The sequence below is a fragment of the Seriola aureovittata genome, chromosome 5 (assembly GCF_021018895.1).
Source record: "Seriola aureovittata isolate HTS-2021-v1 ecotype China chromosome 5, ASM2101889v1, whole genome shotgun sequence".
In the NCBI taxonomy this organism is placed as follows: Eukaryota; Metazoa; Chordata; class Actinopteri; order Carangiformes; family Carangidae; genus Seriola; species Seriola aureovittata.
In genome coordinates this window covers 1,907,259-1,929,345 of record NC_079368.1, presented here as the reverse complement: position 1 = coordinate 1,929,345, position 22,087 = coordinate 1,907,259, and the positions used below count along the sequence as shown (strand labels likewise).

Below are 22,087 nucleotides of genomic sequence, written 5' to 3'. Positions count from 1 at the left end.
GCGGATTGTAGTTTATGACAATTAGCCAAGAGGGACAGAGGAAGGGATAGGTTGGTGTGTTTGTGTATGTGTGTGTGTGTGTGTGTATGTATGTGTGTATTCATGCATGGCACAGAGAGTCCAGGAATCACATCTTGGTGATAATCAGTCCTTTTCCAGTTACTATTCTGATATAAGAAACAATCAAATATCAATAGACAGAGTCTTATTGCTACAACTGGAGATTTTGCCTATATTCTCCAGTTTGCCTGGTGTCCATTGGTTGACCCTCTGGAGCTGACCCTTTGACCCTTGGTCTGGTTGTGCATCTCTGTGACATGCTAACAGCATGGTCTGTTTGTAGGGCAGAGCAGTGTGGTGATTTATGAGGTATATGCATCATCGATAGGCTAAATCTTAATACATTTTAATGACCACTAAATGATTTGCCAAGGTTATCAATCATTTTAAGGAAGGTAGATTTATATCTGCTACCTGTTAGAGTCCCTGGGTTTGATTCCCAACTGAAGCACGTGTTTAGCAAGTGAAGCAGAACAAAAAGTGGCTTCATCACTCTTGTTTCATGCAGCCATCATTCACCCTTTTAAAGTTATTTTTGGACAGTTTTGCCTTTTCCTAATGTGATAATGACAGTGAGGAAGAGACAGGAAAGCTGGGAGAGAGAGAGAGAGGCAATGTCATGCAGAAAATGGCACAAGCTGGATTTGAAGCTGTGCTGCTACCGTAAAGACTGTTACTACCATGGCAGTATAGTGGACAGCAGTGCCCCTGTGGTCACTGTTAAACAGGTTATACCGCACGGAAAGTTACAAGCATCGAGGCCATAGATTTGGATATTAAGTGTAGTGACAGTGACAAATATGTCAAGCATTTACATTCAAAACCTTACACAACATGTGATTACTCTCAATTAGACTGCAGTCTGCTACATTTTGCTACATCTACATAAAAAGCCAATCGCACAGAGGAATGATTCTCCTCACAGAGGTGGGAAGTTATTATCTCTCCTGGATACAATGAATGCACGACGCCTTGACATATCTGCAGAAGATTTTTTCCCAGGTATTTCAAGAGAAGACATAATGACAGAGATGAGACCTTGTGGCCAACTGGTTTGTCTTGAATTGAATTACTGCAATAACTTAAAAAAAAAAAAAAATTCAGCCTACTAAGGCATACTGCAGCTTTTCTGACTCACTTCTATAACATATGATTTTAAGTAGCACAATCCAGGCAGTTAAAATGTGCCGTTCTTGTTATTGTAATGGAATCTTGTTTTTTCCTAAATTAATAGATAAAAATATAAATGAAAAATAAAAGCAAATTGACTTTTATTTAAATTTGACATTATTATTTTTATGTTTCTTTCGAGTGACAAAGTTTTCTTTTTGAGAGATAGATGTCAGTGTTCTGGTACCACAGGGAGATCTGTTTAGTACCAAAAGAAACTTGAATGTTGCCCTGTTAAATCCCCTCCTCATGGTCAGGAGTTTTTTGGACATTGAATATCAAGACAGAGGTAGGCAAGTGTTCCAATATGCACTGGTGTATTTTTATGTGCTGGCCCATGTTTATTAATGGTGTGCTATAATTTAAGCAGCTGCAGGGCACCGGCTGCCTCTGGTCCTACCAACCCGTAGAAAGAGGCTGCTGCTATCACCTTCTGTGGTTTCATCACGCTGATAATTAGACTGGGTTGTAGCTTGAATTAGAGGAATTGGTTAATATTATTACACAATTAATCTAACAGGTTTCGCTCACTAGTATCATAAACAGCCATGGTTGCTGTAACCCACTTGCCCACTGCAACGGGCAAGAAGTGGTAAAGGTGATGATGCGATCTGCTCCGTTCCATGTGGTTAGAAAACATGTACAAATGTGTTAGTTAGAGTCATACTGAGGCCGTAACTGCAGAGCTGAGTGTTCTCTATGGATGCACAGTATCAGGAAATCAAAAACTGTAAAAGATGAGTCAGTATGGGGGAAAGAGTATAGTGCACCCAAATAGTAAAATCTGCTTCATCATTCTGACTACTGATACCTACACAGACGGTTCAGTTTTTACACATTGGAAATCCATCAGGTTGGATATTTCCTTTAAAAAGCTTTTGCAACATTACCAGATTTGAAAGTTCTCTAATGTAGAAAATTAAAATCAAACAAACATTCAGGTGACTTCTTTTCTCCACCACTGACTTCGGAATATGGTGATACGTCTTTGAAGGGAATGAATATCCTTGTTGTGCAATCTTACCAAAATAAATCTGTCTGCAGCCTTGAACCTTGTGGTGACGTCAGTGGCACTATTGTCACTCCACACATCAACCGTCTGAATACCTGAAGGTGAAAAGAAATGAGTCTTACCTGCGCAAGTGCCTCACCAAAGACCACTGTCTGCGCTGTGGCTGCTCACAATGGGATGTGCTGTCATTGGTTGTGTGCTTCCTGCTTCTCAGCTGCCATAGGCCAGCCTTCCGCTGTCATCTGACATATATCAGTCTTCACTCTCTCCTTTCATCAGTCATTCTCCTGCATGGATGTCTGCTCCCACCACTGGTTTCTCCTCAGCCCGTCGACTGGAGGGGGCCGGCAGTCTGATCAGCTCTCATGGTAAAGAATGAAACACATTCAGGTAAGTTTGCACATACCAACAATAACTTATATGTAATGTAGAGATGGTGTCAGTGTTCATGTCTTCACAACAGTTGTGCTTTAAAACATATTCAGATCCATTTTGTCGTTGCATTTTGCGTTGTTATTTAATGACAATAGAAATAATATTTAAAGAAAGCTGACACCTCAGATGGCACAATTCATGTAAAACTATTGTATTTGTTAAAGTGTATCTCCTGCTTCCTGCTACATTTACTGTATTCATGCTGTGAAACAGGAGTTATCAGTGTGGATGTTTCATTCTGTGTAAGACACAACAACATCATATATAAATGATGCAGAGACATTTATGAAATCAGCTGCTTCACCTAAAAGCCATATGTGAGCATAACTTGGAATATATTCATGTAGTAGGAAACAGGCAGCAGATTATTTCAGTTGTGTTCAAAGAAACATTTTATTCCTATCAGGTCATATTTTGAACTATGCTTCTGTGATGCACTGACAGCATGTCCCAGCTGCCTGCGACTACATGGGTTTCTTATGTTTTGCACTTGATTTCATCTATAAGCAGTTCTTATATTATTATTATTATTATTATTATTATTATTATTATTATTATTATCTCTCTGTCTGTACTTTGGAGCATGGAATGAAAAAAGATGTGGAGTGGTAAAATGTTGAGGAATGACATTTCTCTGCTGCCTGTCTCTATCATTAGCTATTCTGTCTGTTTTGATGCTGGTTGAAGGCCAGGCCCGAGCGCTCAAAGAAGCACAGATGGGGTTGAATGTCACCTGGCAGAACAGACTGCTGACAGAAGTTAGAACCTCCTGGTCCTCACACATACATGTTAGTGTAAAATAGTGCTCCAGTCATTTAGTATCACCCACAGATTGAATGTTCAGCAGATATATTGATTTTTAGATGCTGGTATGTGTATTAGCTACAGTATCTACATTTCCCATAATGCATATAGTATCAGTAGGATCTTTATGTTAGACTGTTCCTGCCAGGTAAACAGCGGTGTCTCAAAAACATCAAGCAGCCAATCTGCAGGCTTTCTGTTAAATGAGTCGTTTCCAAGCTCCAGCAGTGGAAAGTAAATATATTTGTTCAAGTGCAGCACAGTTTTACTTGAGAATTTACATTCTATGACACTTGATTCTTTGTTGCTTTGACTTATAGCTATTGGTTACTTTACACACAGACCAATGATCAACTTCTAAAATTTGATGCATTAAACCACCCGACTGTACACACAGGAGTTAAAATGGGCTCCACCCAGACCAGCAACAACAATAACATGTTGCCAACTTGCTGCTGCATGATTAATAATTACCAAATAATAACATCCAAACGTATGATAGTATAAAAGAAGCCAATCTGCATAATTTCTACTTTTACTTCTGATGCTTAAAAGCTGATGTTACAGCCCACAAACTCCACTATCATGTTGTTTCCAACTGCAGCATGTGAATATTCTTTTTTACATTACTTGGAAGTGACATAACAGCATTATAAAAACCTTGCTTCAGCAGAAGTAAGCTAGAACCCAAGCAACGTTGTGCCTATTTGGAGCAGGTGAGCCTCTCTGATTGGCTGAGTCAGTAAAGGAGCGTGTAGGCTGTTCCAGGGAGCTGATTGGTTCCAGCCTGACAGCTTCAAACTTAAAAGGATGGCTCTCCTCCCCTTCCTGTTAGCCAGACAGCACGCTGTGGTCGACACCTTTGTAAACACTGTAAACGGTGTCATGCTCTGGGGCCAGTAGGGGGGTACTGTTCTGTCTGATTGTTTCTTTGTGAGTTGGGAGAGTTAGGTTGATTCATTTGTTTAGTTGTTAGCTCACGATCAAGCTTAAATATCCTGTTGAAAGCTTCGAGGGCTATAAATGTTGTTGCTGGTGGTTCTTGGAAATGGGGGGGGGGGGGGGGGGGTCTCTCCTCTCCCCTCATTGCACCCAGGGCTTAACATCTACACCTGAGAGGAATCATGTAAACGTGAAACAGGTGTGTCTCCGTCTCCATCTTCACCACCTGCCGGCCCTGGGCTGCTTAACAGCCTATACTGCAAGGCAGGTGCAGGACCATCATCACCTCCCCCACCCCTTCAAGTGGATCTGTCCATCCAAGTAATGTCAGAGATCAGGGGGGAAATAATCAAAATAAGACAGAAAGAAGCTAAGATAACAAATCAAAAATACAAAATGGATGACGTTCCCAAAAAGACCTGACGGCCTCGTAGGTTCTTCTGCTTGTAGAGACAGTGACAGAGCTCGTGGAGATAATAACGGAGTTAATGCTAACAAAGCTAGTATAGAAGTAGCGGAGCTAATGGAGGACCAGAAACAACCACCACATCAACTTGACATTATTGCTTAGAACACGGCCTCATACTGCAGTGTGTTCTTTGGATGAACATGGGCCCAGTCCAAATGAAAATTGTGAGGGCTAAATTTAGTTCCCTGTCTGACGCTGACAAACAGTAAAATAATCCCAGCTGACAATGTAACATCAGGGACATTGGGCTCTAATGACTCTAACATTGAACAGGAAGTGAAAATTGGGTTGACATCAAACGCAACGTTAGCTAACTGACATTGTGATGTTTAGCAGACGTTGGGTTTTGTTCATGACCAGAATGTTAGTATTTTATATGTCAAGATGTCGTTGGCATGAGACGTTCGGAGAACGTTGGATATTGGTGACTTAACAACACAACTTAAAACCAACAAAATATCAACGTCAGCTGTCGTCAGTTATTCCTACGTTACATCAACGTTGGCATCAAACGTCCTGACGTCACAACCTGTCTAACGATGTCGGTGGCCTGTCGTGTCCCTGTGGGGATGTCTGTTACCTTGATATAACTCCAGTTTTACAAATCTATTTGTGTTTCTCACTGCATCACAGAGTATGAAAGAATCTAAAGCATGGTATATCACATAGAACACCTGTGTCTAGTATTGCAGGGGTGATGTGAACAGGTAAAGTCCAGCTTTAGGATGTGACAGATGTGGGGGGACTGGACATGATCTTTTTGGTTAAAAGAGTTGGTCTCTTGTTTAGCTACAGTCAAATCATGAACTGAAGTACAGACAGATAAAAGTACATTAAACAAACACTTTGACCACTTTATATAATTTATCATCTGCTGTTTTGTACATGCAGTGTGCTGCATGCACACACACCTATGCAGTTAAACTAATTCATTCACAGTCACAGTTTGACAGAGAGAAACACAAGGCCACACACACAATAGGCAGCAGTAGTGAATACAGGCTGTCCAGGAGAGGATGAAAAACACATTATGCTCTTACGTCTGAAGCTAAAAGAAATGCCTGACTTTGCTTCTCATCCATACAGCAGCTAATGGGATGTCTATGTTTTTAACTGTTGCCACTGAGTAACCTCAACTACTGTAAAGCATAGTTATAGTGGCAACTATGCAAGTGAATCTTGAAGTATTTTGCAAATGCAGACATGTGTGTCATCGTCATCAGAAGCGATCATCACTGTGAGAATTCATTCTCACTGAGGTCCAAAGAGGACAGACAAACACTGCAAAATTATGCAACATCCAAAAAGAAATTTCATGACAACATATGCCAAACCAGGAACTGTGACCGCACTAACACTGAATGACACTCATCAGAATATTGGTTTCAAGGAGCACTTGCTTTTGTATGTTTTTACTCGTGTATATTTTACATTGATAATGTGTCATAATGTCATAGATTTTCAGCATTTCTCCTTCCTCCTCCCAGTTTTCTTTCAGTTCCGTATGCTCTAAACTTTCCAAGACATTAACAACAGACCCATGTTGTGAGTGCACTACACCTACTTTGAACATCAAATGTTGTTGCTATAGTTACCACCCATCCATTTGCTAATCAGTTTATGCAAGCATTCACACAATAAGAGGTGCTGTACACCCTGGACAGGACTCACAAAAGTAATATAAACAGAAAGGCAAACAATTCACACTAACATTCCTATTAATGTAGAGTCCTCCAGACTATAGCTCTTTCTCACTATGGGAACTTAACAACCCTTAACCTGGAGCTTCCCATAACCTGATCTTGTAGTAACCTGTGAGGGAGAGGCTCTTGGTGTTTTATACAAAACAGAAGGGTTTTTATGTGCTGTGTAGGTGAGTAAAGTTCACGCTCACCTGCAGTGGGAGGTTGACCAGACCAGGTACCACCGTGCTGACCAGCTTCCCAAAGCCAGGTGCATTCCTCGGGAAAGGTTGACAGACGGTGATGTCAATAAAACAACAGAGAGGTGATGTTCAGAAACTGGGAGGAGAACAGACTGCAGAACACGGCACACTCATTTCTTTTCATTATTTTCTTCAAGATAAAAGTAAATATGGCGATGTAGCTTTGTAGCACTTCACTGCCGCACTACTTAATGGAACAAATAGGTCACTACTTAAAATGTACTGATTTTGAAAATGCTAGTGTCAGGTGAAATAAACCGTATTCAACTAGCACATCAGTGTATCCCCAACACGGTCCAAACAATCTACAGTTTGCAACTACAAATGAAGAATGAAGAAGCAAAACACATCAGGAACTCTGAACCAGAACAATGTCTGACTACTGAAACTAACCGCAGTGCTTATCTAAACACGTTATGTGTATTAACTGCTATGTTTGCAGTGTTGTAAAACAGCTGTTGTATTTCTTTCCTTCAAGAGTACCTGGAACTTTGAGTTAGTACCATCTCCTGCACACGGCCCAAATTCTGATTCAGGAACTCGTACAGTGGAAACAAAACCTGAACCTGACAATGGCTGCACTTCGGGCACTATTTTCATCAACCCGACTCACAACATTGAAGACAATGCCCTGAGCATAGACTACCTACTAACTTTAATAGATCACAGAGCTGGTAAGAATCACTAATTAATCTTTACAGTATCTGGTGCATAATCATGAAGAACAGCAAAACATAAAGGGTGTTGTGTGATTAGTTAGGAAATAACCTCAGTGCACCATAGGAAAATACCAGTTCAGCGGTGCATCACTGTGTTATGCACCAAGAACCTGCACAAAGATGGAGCCATTTTAAGTTATGGGCCCTTAAGTTCCTGCAGTGACAAAGGTCTAATAATGTGGATCTTTGCAGTCATTCTTCTGCACAGGTCTACACTACATTTTCTGTTGTGCCATAGGGGTCCAGTTTGTTGCTCTAAGGTTACGTATATATAACAGCTGTATGACATATTACATACAGTATTAATATCTACATTTATAGTAAGTATGTGAATATCTCAGTGTGCACATGCATATAACATGCAGAAAAGACTCGGGATGGGTTTGAATGAGTCAGAGTTAAAAAAGATGTACATCCAACAAAAAGTGTGCAGTTCATCTGAAGTTCTGTTGTGGTTTGAGGACCAACAATTCAAAGCCACCAACTGCTGACCACCTGATGAACTATACCTGAGAACTTAGTCTTCTTCTTCTTCTTGCAGGCACTCGGCTGTGTACACCTTTGGACAAATAAGTGACAATTTTTCATCAAAGACAAGGTGGATTAGAGTCAGCTCAGCCAAGAGCCTTACAATGGATGAGTCAACAGAAGTGCGAACCGATGGCAACTCTCTGCTAAAGGCGGTCTGTTTGAGTCGTCTGCGCCTGACTCGGCTGCTCTTGGAGGGAGGGGCCTACATAAACGAGAGTAATGAACATGGCGAGACACCGCTTATGGTGGCCTGCAAGACACACCATACAGATTCACAGAGTGTACCCAAACACAAGATGGTTCGGTACGTTCTATCAGGGCACATGTTGATTCTTGAAAGCATGTGTTTGTTGAGAATTACTAGCTGCCACTTGGTGTAATAAATGTGATCTTCACTCCCAATAGGTATCTTCTGGAAAATGGTGCTGATCCAAACATCCAAGACAAGACAGGGAAAACAGCTCTGATGCATGCATGCCTTGAACAAACTGGAGCTGAAATACTGTCACTCCTTCTGAGCAGTGGAGCTGATCCAACTCTGGAGGATCATGCAGGCTTATCAGCACTGGTTTATGCAGTCAATTCAGGAAACAGGGATGTCCTCAGGGTCCTCTTGGATGCCTGTAAAGCAAAGGGTAAGGAGGTTATCATCATCACCACCAACAAACTGCCATCTGGCCATCATGTTACAAAACAGTATCTCAATGTCCCTCCACCCCCTGACCTTGAGGAGCGCCTGCATTACACCCCAACAACTTGTTGTATGTCTGCATATGAGCTCCAGCTACAAACTCCTCCACAGGGCTCCTCGACAAGTGCTTCTCCCCAGCCCGGTAGCCCCCTTCTTGGCCTCAGGGATTTCCAGTGTTTTCGCTCAGGGTCCGGCCATATCACATCTCAACCAGGTTCTCCAATCCAACATCCTAGTCCTTTACGTGTTAATGGTATTGATAAGCAACTTAATCTTCATAGACTTCACTCAGAGCAGTGGTCCAAAAGTCCTTCCTTGCTGCTCCAGCAGAGCCAGGACTCCTCTCTGACAGAGGAGCCAGTGGAAGTTACACCTGAGGAGGACTTGTCCTTCAGAGTCTGTAACCTTGTCAGCCACAGTAGACCTCCTGCTGTTTCACGCAACCACAGTATCGATGTCCAAGACACACCAGGGCTTCTGAAAGCACTAGAGACCATGTCAGGAAATGAGAATAGGGGAGGTGGAAGAAGAGCCTTTGGTAGAAAGATGTCATATGACAGCGCTGCAAGTTCACTGCATTCTGCTTCCCACCCAAACTTGCATCATGACAGTCTCCCCTTTCCCCATGAATCCAGTCCTGTGGATGAAGATTCCGCTGACTGTCTTAGACAACTGAATGTTTCTAGTCTGCAAAATGTGGTCCGTCGGCAGAATATCGGTATTAACCATTACAGTTCTGACTCTCAGTTATCACAGTTTGGCAGCCGAAACAATAGCTCCAAGAACAGTGGTGGAGCTGGAGTTGGAACAGAAAGGCACAAGCTCGTCAACATCAGGTCCTCCACTCTGTCAGGATCCAGGGAGTCCTTGGAGAGCTCTGTCCAGAGACGAGGCGCAGCCTGGCTGGAGCGAAGAGGCTCAGGGGCCCTACTTCTGGATCACATTGCCCACACTCGCCCTGGATACCTTCCTCCTCTGAACCCCCATGCTCCAATACCACACATTGGGGTCTGCTCTAGCTCTTCCTACCCTTTGAGTGGAAGTAGCAAGACACTGAACGGTGTTCTTACAGGGTCAAAGCCTTTTGCCCCTTGTGCACCTGTTTTCCTGAAGAATATACAAACCAAGAAAATGCTGTGGAGACGCCACTCAATGCAGAGTGAGCAGATGAAACAGCTCGGCAACTTCGAGAAAACCTTTGGGCGCTAGGATAACATTTTGCATGTATCAGGGGAAGATGTGTTTGCCCTTAGCAGTATCACACATTGCAGTAATAGCCTGCTCATGTTTCAATGTGAAACTTTATATACTGTAGTAATTTTCCAAAAAGAACTACAGGACTTGACTAAAAAAAAAAAAAAAAAAAAGAAAATCTTAACACAAGGTTCAACTTGCTTTCTGTTTACAAAGCTTTCAACATTTAATTTCCCTCCTCAGTGAATGGAGTTGCTTAATTGTCTGTGAGATGATTTTTTTTAATCACATGACCAAAGTATGGAATTCTGGTCACATGATAAGAGGGGACTGTAAATGATGGTAAACCCTGTTTCAGCAGATGTCCTTCTTGATCCTACTCCAGCTGACCACTGACTCCTGGTCAGTGATCTCTTTCCAGTTAATGCTGTGAGACACTTTGGTCTGGTGTTGTCACCTGCCCAGGAACTTCAGATGGAAAGTAGCTATTAGAATGAATGAATGTTTTCTGTATGTGGTCTTGTATGGGTGCCCCACTAGGATGCTTCTGGTGGTAAAGCTGGCAGACTGTGAATAAAAAGAAGTCCTCCTGAACCCAGACTGGGAGCTGCTTCCACAGGATTGGAGCCTGATAGCTGAAGGCTCTACCTCCCATTCTAGTCTTAGAAACTCTAGGAACCACAAGTAGACAGCGGAGTGTTCTGCTCTTTAAGATATGATGGAGCTTCATCAGTAGGACAGAGAAGCCAACACAGGAGAGATGTGATCTCTTTTCTTAGTTCCTGTCAGTACTCTGCTGCAGCATTTTTGGATCAGCTGGAGGCTTTTCACTGAGTTATTGGGACATCCTAATAATAAAGAATTAGAGTAGTCCAGTCTAGAGGTAACAAATACATGGACTAGTTTTTCAGCATCCTTTTGAGACAGGATGTTTCTCATTTTCATAATGTTGCACAGGTGGAAGAAGGCTGTCCTACAAACTTGTTTTATGTGTAAGTAAAAGACAGGTCCTGGTCAAAAATGACCCCAAGCTTTCTGATGGTAGCACTGGAGGCTGAGGTAAAGCAAGTGACTATATGATTAGATTATGTTTTTCTGAGGTGTTTACTTCAGTACATTTACTTCAACTTGCCTGAATTTAGAAGTAAGAAATTACAGGTCATCCAGATCTTTATCAAGGTTAAATTCTTCTAGATCAGTGGAACGCCACTTCCTGTCAAGCTTACGCGATGCTTTAAAGCATGCGTATATGTGAATTGTAACATGGAACCTCCTCTAATTCACTACCTTTTTTTTCAGAGGTGTTGTACGCGATGAGACCGCAGCATTATCAACAAGATCATCACCCTGTGTGGGAGTAACGTTGAGACAGGTGACATTGTATAACACATGGCAGTGGACTAAATAACAAAGGGATTCTTTCCTTAAATATGGTACAGCATGATCAGATAGATGCCTCCTGTAATAGATTTTTTCCCCAAATGCTGTCATGCATTATTGTAAAGTCCACGTAAAAAATTATCAGACAACAGAAGATTTTTGGGATATATTATTAAATGTTCAATTCATGTCAGAACAAGATGGAGGGCTTGATTAAAACAGTGAGTGGATTCATTTACATGTTGAGAAAAGCCAATTGACTAAGAACTGAGGCCGTCACTGTCAACATCTACATAGGAACTCAGGTAAAAACTCTGAGTAACAAATGTTAAACTTACGCAGCTGCTAAATTAAAAAAAACATATGTGATGAGTCTATACCTTGAGCCATGTCACCCCTTTTAGTGACACTGAATCTGGAGTTTATCTCACGATTCAGACTTTTTTTTTGACAGCACTTGTGTGTCTATGTAACGAAGAAACGATTCATTTGCTTTTCAAAGCCAAACAGATTTGAGACTTGGCTGCGACATTACAGAAGATTTCATCTTTGAGAATGACCTTGCATCAGAGAGAGGACAGTCCAGAGTGAATACAGCTTTCATCCACATCCACTTTTCATCTGCCAGCTGTTTTTGCCAATTTTGTACAAGAAGTTATTAAAACAATTTATTCTATACAAAGGTTTAAATAATATATCCATAAACTAGATTTGAAACATGCTCTGCACTGTTGGAATGAAATAGTAATTATCAGCACAAACTGCACACTAAAGAAAAGAGTGCAGCCCAGCACTTACAAGGTTTCTTTTTCAGTTCACTCACCTTGTGCTGGAGGAGCTTACCTTCTGAGAATAACCTTTTCTAAACTGCCAGTTAGAAAATCTGCACCCTTGAATATATAAAACCTTCTCTGATACTCTTGTCACTATGTACAGAGTTGCAAGTTGTCAGTGTTCTTTGTAAAACTCTGTATTTTCAATAAACCTTGTACCAAATATATGAGTGTCTTAGTATCTCATTTCATTGAGCGGCTTATTTGAGCAATTCTAAATCTGTGTTCAGACAAATAACAAACTTAAATGCAGCAGATGTGATGGATTATTCAGCAAGGCTGTATGAACTGGTACTGAAATATGAAAATATTTGGAGGACTCACTTTATTATTTCAGGTCCCTGTATATTTTTTCCTGTATATTCCTGTGTACTTTTTAGTTACTTTGCAAGAATAAAATAGTTGAAATCATCTCCAGATCAACCAACTAAAACAGTAAAGCACTACTGAAACATCAAAGCATCAGTAATAATCCATCGATCAATTAAAATAAAACACAATAATAAAATACTAGGAAGATTTTTCTGCATGAGAACTTTTACTTTTGATAGTATAACAGCCCTGAAAATCTGCCCTTTGACCTCCAGCTGTAGTGACGTACAGGTGTGTTCCAGGACCCTGTGACATCACTGGGTGTGGTTACAGGTGCAACACAGTACATTTTCTGACCTCAACCAATCAGTTATGCTGCGTGTGGTCAAAGGTGAAATAGACTTTAAAACAACAGAGGTCATCAACACACTGCTTCTTGGCCTGGTGTTGAGTTCTGTAACTGTACTTGAATGCAACACTTTAACTTGTTACGCAGTTACAAGTGACTTGTTGCTGCAGCGCAGAAGAGAGGTAACTTCAGTATTTCGCAAGGAACAGGCAGCAATTAGAGAAAAGTCAGAAAAAATATATGCACAATTTGTGGAGCAAAAATACTTTATTTATCACATGATCCGTAAGATTTAACTTACACTCCAGGCAAAAGACAGACAAGTTTGACTTTCCTCTCTCCAGCAGTGACAGTCTCCTGAAGAAGCCACAGCCAGACAGTTTCTCAGTGTTTACAGTGGACGTCACGCTGAGCTCCGTCCTTCACAAGTCCAGGTCATAGTAGATCCTGCTGATGTGGATCTCTTTTCTGTAGGGCAGCAAGTCCTCCTGTGTTACCACGTCATTCCTGCCAGTCCACACAGTTAGAGTGTACCTGTGAACAACAACATTTCATTAACAGCTCAAAGATATTAACGTGTGTCAGAGCAACAAATAACGACTCTGCTGTTTACAGTTGTGGGCAGGAACAGACTTGTGTTCATATAACTTATTTCTCTGCTCTTCGCCTTTCCTGTAACGCCTTCAGTGCGAAGTCATAACAGGTGAGAGACATATAGAGTGGATAAACTGATAAGTTGTAATTTTTCTGTGGCTAGAAATGTCGCCAGCTTCAAATCCTATCCTTCACTGTGAGGGAGGACGTGATCCACCGAGAGCGCAGGCTGCTTCTCTCCAGACATGCCGCAGTCCGGCAGAGTACCGCCAGAAATCACACTCACTGCAGGATGACTGAGATGCACTTGGGTGGTGGAAAAGTCACTGGATCTGTTCCTTTGCTAACCAAACTTACCCACAATGCATTCAGCACTTCAGTGTAGCAGGGGCTTGTGGGTGACCAGAGGAAGATGGTGCTGAAACCATCTACAGTGGATGTAATTTTCCTACTTTGCAACTGTGTGAAATGAAAACTACATTTTCCAAGCTCTGAACCTGAGTCCCTGTGTTAACTGTCATTTACCTCTTGTTATATGCTGTATCAAGTTTTTTTTTATTTTTTTAAATCTACTTTATATATAATCCCTCCCTTTCCTCTTCCTGCAAAATGTGAAAATATTCTGATGACTCATTCTGCACTCAGGGGCAGTCATAAATTTATATGATCTCAGATGAAGAGATAACCCTGCCCATCATATAAATGTGAGCTAGTGGGCAGCTAGCAGAGCAGTAGGAGGTGTGTGTTTGGACGAAGCTGCAACATCCGAGGCTGAAACATGCAGCCAACACGGAATACCAAAAACTGCTCCAACAGTGAGTCAATCCCCATAGACTCCCATGTTAAAATGTCCAACTTTACAGCAGAAATAAACATGTTTACAGCCTGGTACAAAAAAACAGTTTTGGTGTCTGCGGCTAATTTCCTCCTTCAGGACACCTGCGCCCCTCCTCTTTGCCCATTTTTGTATTAGCCTGGCGTTCGGCGGAGTCAGGTAAAGGCGACGATAGCGACGACAGAACAGCTCACGACAGCTCTTCACAAACTTGTGGGTGACGTCACGGAGGCCACGTCCATCTTTATTTACAGACTATGGTTTGGATTGAGCAGGTAAAGAATGTGAAGAATGTGGTTGCTGTCCTCCTTCTCCTGGTATAACAACACACAGGTAAGGCAGGTGTGTGGACGCTAACGGCCTCTGCAGCTCCTTAGCTCCATATTTCTCTTCAGCTCTGTATCACGTCACCATATTTGCCATCACCAACCCTATCACATCTGAAGGATTTGATTTAAATCCCTCTGGTAACTAAACCCCGCTCACACACTCAGTTTCACATCACAATACAATCACATTACTCAAAATAAAGATGCTCTCACTTCTGTTGACTTGAAGGATCATCACCATCGTGCCTGTGCAAGGTTCTGCTTTGGATTAGAGCAGTTTGGACTGTTGTAAAGTTCAGCTGTGGAAGATGTACTGAGTTTAGTTATTTCTTACTGTGACAGAGGATTTCCAAAGCAAACAGTCCAACATTTATTATGTGGCACACAGAATTCAACCACAGCATAAAGAGACACAGATCTTTGGAAATGTGTTCTTTAATTTCTCTGAAAAGCTAAAATTATAAGAATAAGAAAATCCAGACCAAAATGACAAGTTTCATGTAAACTGAATAAAGAGTGTAGGAGGGGTGGCCTTAAAATATAATACTTAAAATATGCACATTTGATTATGGTGGCCCAGTATGGTCAATTGTCACCATCATATACAGGCTGTGAGCATTTCTCTGGACTGAGGCTTTGATACTTTCACAGTATTAATATAGAACCTAGACCTGCTTTATAATCAAACTACACATGGACATCTACCTTTCGACTGGATGGAGCTTTAGATGACTGTTTCCTCATCAAACTCAGTATAGCCCTTCTTTTTGTAGAGCACAGGTTAACTTCTGTGCTTTTGTTATGTTTTTTTCTTCTCCATTTCTTCTCCTGACTTAGTTTGAACTGATATGGCCGTGTCCCGGGTTTATGTCTGCAAAATACAGCGCTTAACATTACCGTTAATCACTCATGTCCTGGAATCAACTGTATGCAGGTGAATTAACGTTAACTTCTACTCAGTCGCGTTTGTTATAGTGTTTCAAATAGACCACACGAACGTAACGCTTATTATAGCACCTGCTGCTGGACAGTAAAGGGCTGGTAATTATTGGCATTCTTTTCTTTAGTTGCACTACCACACCAGTGCTGCAGCCTGCTGCAGTCTGCCAGGAGACAGAACAATGATGAATCCTCAGAGGATCCTGCATCCATTCTACTGAAGGCCAGATGAAATGAATTTCAAGGCATTGTGTGGTGCACAGTACTTGAAGGGATGGTTCGGACTATTTGAAGTGGGGTTGTATGAAGTATGGAGGTCGACACACACCTAGCTTTGAGAAGCAGAGAGGAGTACCGGCACAGAAGCTAAGCAATGCACTGCTGTGGACGGCAAAACTTATATAAGCCACTTAAAAGGTCCACCAAAAATATCAATATCAGTTTAAGTGTACTCTTTATTTAGAACTTTTTTTTCACCGCTTTACTTCTTTGTCAGACAGGCTTTTCTGGTGGGAAACTGTTATTATAAAAAAGCCAGACATCACTCTCTCTCACTCAGCCAGACTCTGCCCGGCTCTAATTTTACCTTGCAGAACACGGAGTTGCTGGTCTACCGCTGCCTCAACAAAAGTTTGTTCGTGTGACTTCGGCGAATCTGAACTAACCTTTAAAAACACCAAAGCTGCCAGACTCCTTAAGGATTGTGTCCTTAAAAGTACCGGATCGATGAGAATACAGTTAAAGTACCAGATATATAAGAGTACTGTTGCAGTACCGGATCGATGAGAGAACCATTAAAGTACTGAATCGATAAGTGGTATCGATAAAAATAGTAATTCCGTTAAAATCTTCATGATACTCGTCCCTAAGTGGAACTCAGCAGAGATGAAGTAAATGCTGATATGAAGGACTGGCCTCACTGGTGTGACCTCACCTGTCTGACTGCTGCAGCAGCCACTTGAGCTGGGAGAAGGACTGGGACAGGAGAGCTGCACGAACTGGGAAAGTGACAGGATGTTCAAGGGTTCTACATATCTCCTCCATCACACGCACCGTGTCCCAGCTGTAACCTGAAGAAAAGAAAAGAAAACATATCAACATCCGGACCGCCTTCTCACAGTTTCTACAGGTTTAACATCTACTCCAGGTGTAACGCTCTTGAGGATATGGCTGGTAATAAATCCCATATGCAGACCCAAGCCAACCACGAATGTGTCCTACTAACAACTACTGTGTAGAGTTCAATTGTTGTCCAAAAACTATTTAACACACATCAATATAAGCCACACTGTTGCACTGTGATATTTTTGATTAAATTGGTGGTCTCTCTTTTGTTCTAACATGTAATTACTCACCTAACAAACTTCCTGTGTCATTATGTAATTTTCATCAGAAATTTCTTCTTGCCTGGAAGTTAAGCTTCATCCACATTTTTTCTCCGCATAAAACCTTCTTATGGAACAATGAAAATATAACCTTTAAAAACAATCTCTTTTTTATCCCAATTGGGGCCAAAGAAATATCAGTAATATTATAGTTATAGTTAGAGTAACTCTAAGCTAAATCAACATGTTGTATTTGTGTGTACTTGTGTGTACGTGTTGTTGTGTGGCTTTTTGAGTGTGTGTACATGTCGTTCTATAATTTTGAGGACAAATTTGGGTAAAAACCATTATTGTGAGGTCATGTTGGCCGGTCCAGACAACTTCAAAGTGCTGTTTGAAGGTTAAGCTTTGGCAGTTTCTAACACCACGCACACACATACATTAACAGACACACAAACACCATCTCCACCTTATAGATATTAACGATATAAGTGTCTCTACCTGGTAACACAAGCATTTTGGAGACTCTATGGTAGACAGTGATTGGCTAATAAGACTGATTAAGTCAGGGCATTATTTACTGTTGTCCACATTGTTCTGTTCTAGCAGGAGAAATCACAGCAGCTTTATTGCAGATCAGCTTCTGTTGGGGCATGTACATGTGTGTGTACATGTCTTGCTGTGGTTGTGGGGACAAATTTAGGTTCGAAACCATCATTGTGAGGTCACTTTGTCCAGTCCTCACAGTTTCAAAGAGCTTTTTGATGGACACCTGCAGTGACTGAGGTCAGAGTTAGGATAATTCTCTACAACAAAAATGATAATATCAGCTGTGACATGATGTCAGGCCAAAATGAAACTTGGCTAAAACAGGGTTAGGGTTAGTCACATTCTGCCATGTAAACTTTCATTCGAACAGTTATCAGTTTAATCATTCTGAATAGTTGTTCCCAGTAACGACTGGTACTGTAGCTCAGTGAGACCAGGGTCCTATTGTAAGTATTCTGTGTGTGACCCACCAGCTTCTCCAGACCCACCACATCGATCCTGCATGTTCTCTCTCTCTCTCTCTCTCTCTCTCTCTCTCTCTCTCTCATGTGCAGTATGTACAGTGGAAATCACTTTCCTATTCAAGTGAATGGTTCCTACACTTCAACCTCAGGATCTTAGTGTTAGTAGTGACATTGTACGTAAACATTTGTTTAGAGGCCAAGTTGGAAACTTGCAATTATTTGACAGTGACAGTGGATGAAGATAGACAGGACAAGAGGAGAGAGAGAAGGGGAGTGACATTCTCTCACTATGAATTCTCTGACTGAGGCATTAACATGATGTTTTTCCTCTGTCATCAGTAGAATGTAAACACAGGCACTGGTAATGAAGTCTCCTCACCTGGGTTATCTGTCCCGGCAGTCCATCCTGTAGTCCAGCCGAGGGACAGCACGGTGTGAGTGGGAAGAGTTCTGATGGCAGATAGAAAAGCCTGAGGCTCCAGAGGTGTGGCCTGTCCACCAGGACCAGACAGAATATCTGCGTTGACCCACACAGGACGGCTTGTCTCACCCATCACCGCCTCCAGCAGGGCCACCGACGGAGACACTGCCTCCAGGCTGCATGGTGAGTAAACCAGTGTCATCATCACACACACTCACATATCAATAGAGGGAATTGAATTGTGTCTCACCTCTTAAAGTCTAGTTTGATTCCCTTGTCATGTGCCTTCACTGCTTCCAGCCACTCCTTCAGTGTGATGTCACTGTCTGTGTCAGGGGGATGTGCCATGACTGGCTCTTTGGGGTCACGACCTCTTATGATTATGTCAGCCTCCAACATATGCATGGGACCTAAAAGGGTCAGTGAAGAACTCAACACAAGAGAAACATGTCTCTTACTGCTCATACAGCTGTGGATTTACATTATGATCATGTCTGTCTAGTTCAGACCAGATCTGACGAGTGTGGCACAATTAATCTAAATATAATCCAAATCTCAATATGGCCAAAAGCAATATCCAAATCTGCATTTTTTTGATAAAGAAAAATGTGAGACAACATTGTTGTGCATTGTTAGCACCATAAGCATTGTGTTGCTACAGAGACGCCTGGCCTACAGATCATATCCTCCAGACGAAAAGGAACATGCTTGTTTGGTACAAGAACAACAAAAATCACCTTCACAAAATCATCATCATTTAAAAAAAAAGGTTCAGTGACAATGAAATGCAAAATACATACATAACATAAAACAGTATGGAAATTGGCAAACATATGTCAAACAACTGGGCCACTACATGTAGTTCACACATGTGGTTTTATCCAAAACGATCTAAGTGTAAATTTCTAATATCCTACAGTGTGATCTTTTGTAGCTACTCAACAGAGAGATAGATATTTTTGTCATATCTATATCATACATGTCTGTGCGTCCTGTCCAGAGTATCTCCAGATATTGAGCGTGGGAGCAGTCGAGCAGTCAGTCAGTCAGTCAGTCAAACCTCATTCATAAAGCACCCACATCAGAATCACCACACTACTGATCTCATTTTAGATGTATGACAGAAGTGATGACATGTAAAGCATTAAAAATCATTTTCCATTATGTTATTTGCCCACATTTCAGAGGCGCCTCAATCTTCAATTCAACTAAAACACATACATTGAGCTTAACTTGACTGATATTAATACATTGGATGCATAGAAAATATATCTTTTTTGCATTTAAAGTCATTACAATAAAGTTATGTTTAGAATGAAGATACAATCATAGTTTCCATTATAATGATATTCTGTAACATGCAAACGTGTATTTGTCTGTTCTTGCTTTCATTCTGTCCAGCAGATGTTGCTCTGTTAATTTCAAGCATCAAGAAATGAACCTTTTCAAAAACCACTTTGCTGGACTGGTTCAGTGCTTCATGAAGCTTCATGTCACCATCACTAGCACAAGGCAAGCAGATATATAAAAACATATATTTAAAATAGAAAAATATACTTTGTATGGTGTTATTTCAGTGTTTTAAAAAATCAAAAATCAAATAAAATCACAAAGTAGTTCATCACAGTGTTCATCACAGTTTTAGCTCAAGGTGATCAAGGGTTAAATTGTCTTTTGTCTGACTAATAGTCCAAAAACACAGTCTCAGTCTTAACAGGCACCTGGGACCCATTTAAAATCCCCTGCAACGATATAATTTATGTAAAAAGTCATTTTCTTTTTTTTTTTCACCAAGTGTTGTCGCCATAGCAACAGTATTTTGGAGTCCAGGTTGCCTGGGCACTTGTGTGTGAGTGACACAAGTAACTTCCACTAACACTACAAGTGAGCACTTTGTGCTACTTGGTGGCAGAACCTCTCCCTGAAAACTGGCATTATGAGCAGAGTATGATTTACTACCACCACCAATATAATAATAAAAGGGTGACTCATGACCTGTCATGGAGAAAAGAAACCATTTTAGATGCCGCAATCACTCTACAACCAGCAGCAGAAGCAGAGGTTTGACAGGTGATCAAGCAACAAATAAAAAACATTGAAAAAATAAAAGGAAAAGAAATAAGGTGGTGTTAGGGGTGGACAGTAAAGACGTACATTTAATGACGTATATTTTTCCAGTATCTGTACTTTGAGTATTATTTTTTTTGAAATGTATTACTTTTACTCCACTACACTTAAAAGACAAATATTGTAGTTTGATTCCACTACATTTCTATGAAGTACTCTTATTTTGAAGCAGAGCTTTTAGTCAGTGAATGAATTGTATTTTATTTTGAAAATCTGATAGCCCAAACACTGTGTTCACAGGCGAAAAAACAATCACAGCCAGAAATAAGGAGAGATGTATTTTGCTTAAATGTTAAAACTTTATCACTACCTGAAAAAAGAAATATGAAAACAACAGCTACTTGTTGATTCACTTGTGTTTTTATGTCCATGTCTAAAGTCTTTGTATCATATTCTACAAGCTTTTTATTGTACAGGTCCTACAGTCAGTCAGTCAGTCAGTTGTTTTAGATTAGGTTCTGTAAAAGTGGGACAATACAACAATAAGAAAAAAAAAAAAAAGTACTTTTGAATACTTCAGTATTTTTAAAATCAAGTGTACCAGTACTTTAACTCCAGTAAAAATGTCACACCTGTCAGAGCCTCTGTCAGTCTGCTCCTGCTGTTCACTGCGTGCGACCATTTCACCTCGCTAGCGTCTTTCTTCGTTATCTGATTCAGGCTCAGAAAATACTCCAGCGTCCGGTCACTCATCGCCCTGCGGACAAAGCGTCACCGTCCATTAGCGCCACTTTACAGCCACAGTTTGACTTTAGTCCGGCTGCTGAACCAGAGTAAAGATGAGCAGACTGGGATCTGTAATGTTAGCTAGCTGGATTACCGTGAGAAACACGAAGCGTAGCTGAGAACAGTTAGCACACTTTAGATCATTTTTGGCGTCTTTACACTTTAAATTCCAAATAACATAAAGTGGAAAACAACTCATTAATACCAAGGTAAAGGAAAGACAGACAACAATCCGCGACTCACCTCAACCAGTAACAACACGAGTTTACACAAGTCAAGTTAGCAGCAGGAACACCAACCTCATTTCCGGTTACGAGTTTTCAAAATAAAAGAACCAGCAGTCTTTAACCCATGATTTAACAAATTTAACAAAACTATGTTTCACTTTTCCTTATGTTAATTAGATGTCAACTTCTTGGTAATAGTAAAAATAACATTAGTCACTGACATTCGAAGAAAAGGAGAAAGGTTCCTCCCTCAGTCACAACTGCATCTGATCTTGGGGCCAATTCACCAAGTGGTACCTTTCTGTGACCTTTTCTTTTTTTCTGTGTATTGTATTGTATAGTCTTCCAATGTTATTTGTGCAGAGGCAGCAGAGGTGTATCAGTGCTTAAGAAGATTCATCTCCCTCTCAGTATTTCATCCTGTATCTTTCCAACCCCCAATAACAGAGGGAACAGTCACTGTCCTTGTGAAAGGACAATTCACTATTTATGCAACCCTGCACTGAACAACAGACAAGTGCTTTTGAAGTGTTTTTTCTGTGGGACTGTGTGTTTCAGTGACTGATCAGACAGTGTGAAGGACATTGCATGAAGTCAATCTGTACCAGGAAGAAAACCATTGCTCACAAAACTACATAAAAATGCAGATTAAACTTCGCTAAAGACCACGCAAAGAAGCCTGCTGAACAGTGGCACCTAACCCCT

At 41.0% G+C, this 22,087-nt stretch overlaps 2 protein-coding genes across 3 annotated transcripts; one reads left to right on the top strand and one right to left on the bottom strand.

The window, feature by feature from the left end:
• Positions 1-8,106: 8,106 nt before the first annotated feature.
• ankrd34bb (ankyrin repeat domain 34Bb) lies at positions 8,107-12,335 on the top strand. Its single transcript, XM_056376898.1, has 2 exons — positions 8,107-8,391; positions 8,493-12,335. Exons 1-2 carry the CDS (start codon positions 8,189-8,191, stop codon positions 9,985-9,987), a joined length of 1,698 nt encoding a protein of 565 aa, XP_056232873.1. The 5' UTR covers positions 8,107-8,188; the 3' UTR covers positions 9,988-12,335.
• Positions 12,336-13,094: 759 nt separating this feature from the next.
• fam151b (family with sequence similarity 151 member B) lies at positions 13,095-21,457 on the bottom strand. 2 transcript variants are annotated; one of them, XR_008827768.1, is made up of 7 exons: positions 21,399-21,457; positions 21,002-21,126; positions 18,553-18,712; positions 18,261-18,478; positions 16,478-16,613; positions 14,818-14,903; positions 13,243-13,380 (listed from the first exon to the last, which is right to left on the bottom strand). XR_008827768.1 is itself a non-coding variant. In XM_056375378.1 (6 exons), exons 2-6 carry the CDS (start codon positions 21,120-21,122, stop codon positions 13,269-13,271), a joined length of 747 nt encoding a protein of 248 aa, XP_056231353.1. In that variant the 5' UTR covers positions 21,123-21,126; positions 21,399-21,457; the 3' UTR covers positions 13,095-13,268. The 2 variants fall into 2 exon arrangements, 1 of the variants encoding a protein (XP_056231353.1); XM_056375378.1 differs by lacking the exon at positions 14,818-14,903 and having other exon boundaries at positions 13,095-13,380.
• Positions 21,458-22,087: the final 630 nt, after the last annotated feature.